This window comes from Zingiber officinale, chromosome 2B, assembly GCF_018446385.1.
Source record: "Zingiber officinale cultivar Zhangliang chromosome 2B, Zo_v1.1, whole genome shotgun sequence".
Taxonomy (NCBI): Eukaryota; Viridiplantae; Streptophyta; class Magnoliopsida; order Zingiberales; family Zingiberaceae; genus Zingiber; species Zingiber officinale.
Window position 1 is genome coordinate 132,848,139 of NC_055989.1, and position 3,190 is coordinate 132,851,328.

Below are 3,190 nucleotides of genomic sequence, written 5' to 3' on the forward strand. Positions count from 1 at the left end.
CTTTTGTCACAATTATAGGAGGTCATTAGACCCCACAGGTCATCCGAGTTGGTATGTGATGGGATGCTTGCATGAGGTTGCGGGGTCAAAACTCAGGGTAGTCGGGGCGTAAATCCCCGGTCCCCGTGCAACTCACCCCACTTGCCACATGCTCGCTCAGGATGTTGTGATTTACCTCCCTCATGATGGCCTTGGGTCGGGTGCGGCGGGAGCGCTGGGGGCGAGCGATTTCGCCTTTTGCCACATTATAGGAGGTCATTAGGATCCCATGGATCATTCGAGTTGGTAAGTGGTAGCATGCTTGTCACATGACGTCGCGGGGTAGAATTGTAGGGATGTCGGGGTGTAAATTCCTGGACCCTATGCACCTCACCCCACCACCACTTGCCTGCTCGCCTGCCGTAATTTACCTCCCTCGTGATGATCTGAAGTCGGGTGCGGCGGGGATGCTAGCTATGGGCGAACGATTTCGTCTTTTGCTCAATTATAGGAGGTCATTAGTCCCCAGGACGTAGCACAGCTAAGGATGTATGATTTCATAGTCGAAAGATTTAGGGTTCAATTATCGAAATATCATTATTTGGGATTAACATTCTGGCCATACTATATATACTTATATTTATCTTTCTCTATATCCATAAGAACTAATTCTAAAGGGTCGCTACGGCGGTTCCATATTTTTATTATAAGAGGTCATTAATACGGCGATTTCATTTGTTTTTTTATACCTATTCAAATTCAAAGGTAAACTTTAGAAATACCCTCACTGAAATCCTTTTACCACTCACCAGAGCCATTTATTAGTATGGAAGTTGCTAATATGTATTCCAAAAATAAAAGAAACAAGAAGAAATACTCAACAAAATGCTCTGAAACAATACACTTTTTATCATATTAATGCTTGAATTGAATCTCTATGAAAATTAGCTAGAACTTTGTTCTATTGCTACAATAGAACAAAATGAATCAATGTTTAGCTCAACAGTTATATCTTCATCAACAATTCCCTTCTCTCCTTTAATTCTCTGTTGACTCAACTTATCACTAATCCTATTTCCAAAATTAAGGAAAATAAATTATTGACTATTTCAGCTCGCAAACAAACAGCTAGAACTACACGCCTTCGATTAGTGGAGAAGACATAAAGTCACCGAACTCCCCAAAGATGGAGTCGTCTTCTTCCTCAATGAAGCTCCTGCCATTTTGGCACTCGAAGTAGGTCTGAATATAATCTGGAAAATTGCACTGGAGTAATGATTTATTGTCTCCACAAGAGTTTGGTGTCGCCGGTGCTGATGATGAGGAGGAGGAGGTGGCAGCGGCGGCAGCGGCTGTGGTTTCCGGTGAAGTCTTTTGCAGCATCTCCTTGAATTTTGACGACTGTAATAGAAGTCCAAGCGCAGATGTCCCGGCGCCTCCTCCTCTGGCTCTCATTGGCTCAGGGACGTCGCTGACGTCGACGTGGGGCATCGGGATGCCGGTCGGTGGGTAAGAGCCGATGGCTCCCTCGGCGTTCGGCCGGAGCCACTTGATGTACCGGCTGAGTCCGAAGTTGGTGATGGCGTTGAGGCCTCGGTACTCGATCGCTGCAATGTCGTAAGCGGTCGCCGCCTCTTCCTGCGTCGCTGCACGCAAATCCAGAGATTCACTTTTTAATAAATAATAAATAATAAATAAAATGAAATATTTCCTTAATATAAATTTTTATTTTAAAATAAATAAATAAATAAATCACCAATATTAATTTTTTTTACCGTATGTTCCGAGGTAGAGATACTTGTTGCCGAAAACTCGACCAATTCGAGCTTCCCATCGCCCATTGTGATGATGCCTAATTAACATAAAATTTTCATTTGATTAGTTTTTTTTAATAATAATGATATAAACAAATTAAATACCTTGCTACTCCTCTGTACTTAGAGACTCCTCTCGAGAAGCCACTGCTCTTCCTGTATAACTTTCACCACTTAATTAATTTTAAAAAATAATTAATGTATATTAATTAATACCTTCTCAATGATCCAATATATTCTTCTCTGGTCTGGCTCTCCATTTCCTTGAGCTCTTCCTCGTATGCTGATATCTTCGATTAATTTAAATTAAATAATACATAATTAATTATTAAAAAATATATTTAAAATGATAAAAATGGAAATAGTAGAAAATAAAAAAAAAATAATACAGGGAAATTGAGGATGGTGTCTTGGCCCCAATACTTCAATGCTGCTAAATCATACGCATGAGCTGCTGCCTCTTCATCGTCATAAGCCCCTGCATTAATATTAATCCAGAAATTAATTCTCAAATTATTATTATTATTATTTATTATACATTAAAATGTTTTTCTCACCAAGATAAACTGCATCGAGATCCAAAATCCACCAAGGAAGCAACACAGAAAACATAATGTAAAATAATGTTAACTCCATTAAGAAAAAAAAAAATTAACTTTGTGATTAGTTAATTAATCAATTAATTAATTGCTTACCTTGCTTTCCTTTCTTATTTTGTGACTCATTCCAGCAGTTTTTGTCCCACAAATGTGCCTCGTATCTCCCGGTCCACCGATGCCTGCTCAAGTTAATTATGATTAATGAACACTAATTGGACCCCAAAAACAGCAATTAATAGTGATTAAGCAAAGTATTAAAATGATTAATTAGGGGTAATTAACTGGTTAACCTGGTGACACCGCGATAGACGGAGCTGCGTTGAGAAGGAGACTCTCTCGGTACGCTTTTTCTTGTTCTCTTTAGCTTTGCGGCTCCGGTCGCACCGTTGTCGATGTTTCTTTGCCTCTTGGCCATTGCTATTGCTCTTCCAAAGATGGTAATTGAGGGAGAAGGAACGAAAGGGGGGTTTTTATTAATGAAGAAGGATGAGCCCAATTTAATTGGAAGCCGGCTCTCTCTTTGATATTGGCCGTCCATTGTCTTTACTTGGAGCAATATTGTGGTCACTCTTGCACTAATCTTGATGTTTTTGAAGTATTAATTTATTGCAGGGATTTGTTTTTTTTACTTTATTCGATGAAAAATAAAGATAATTTGGTATCTTAAACACTATTGTTAGAATTTCAGATGTTAATATTTAATTGTTTAATATTAATTTTTTGGGGGGCGCAAAGAAGGAAAAAGAAGAAGAGTTTAGATGAACTACTAATTAACTACTCCCAACTAAAGAATCCTGA

At 38.9% G+C, this 3,190-nt stretch overlaps 1 protein-coding gene across 1 annotated transcript; it reads right to left on the minus strand.

Annotated features, from left to right (window-relative positions):
- Positions 1 to 883: 883 nt before the first annotated feature.
- On the minus strand, positions 884 to 2,853 carry LOC122049559 (AP2-like ethylene-responsive transcription factor At1g16060). Its single transcript, XM_042610929.1, has 8 exons — positions 2,683 to 2,853; positions 2,489 to 2,571; positions 2,351 to 2,359; positions 2,183 to 2,271; positions 2,010 to 2,083; positions 1,899 to 1,949; positions 1,755 to 1,831; positions 884 to 1,625 (listed from the first exon to the last, which is right to left on the minus strand). Exons 1-8 carry the CDS (start codon positions 2,805 to 2,807, stop codon positions 1,114 to 1,116), a joined length of 1,020 nt encoding a protein of 339 aa, XP_042466863.1. The 5' UTR covers positions 2,808 to 2,853; the 3' UTR covers positions 884 to 1,113.
- Positions 2,854 to 3,190: the final 337 nt, after the last annotated feature.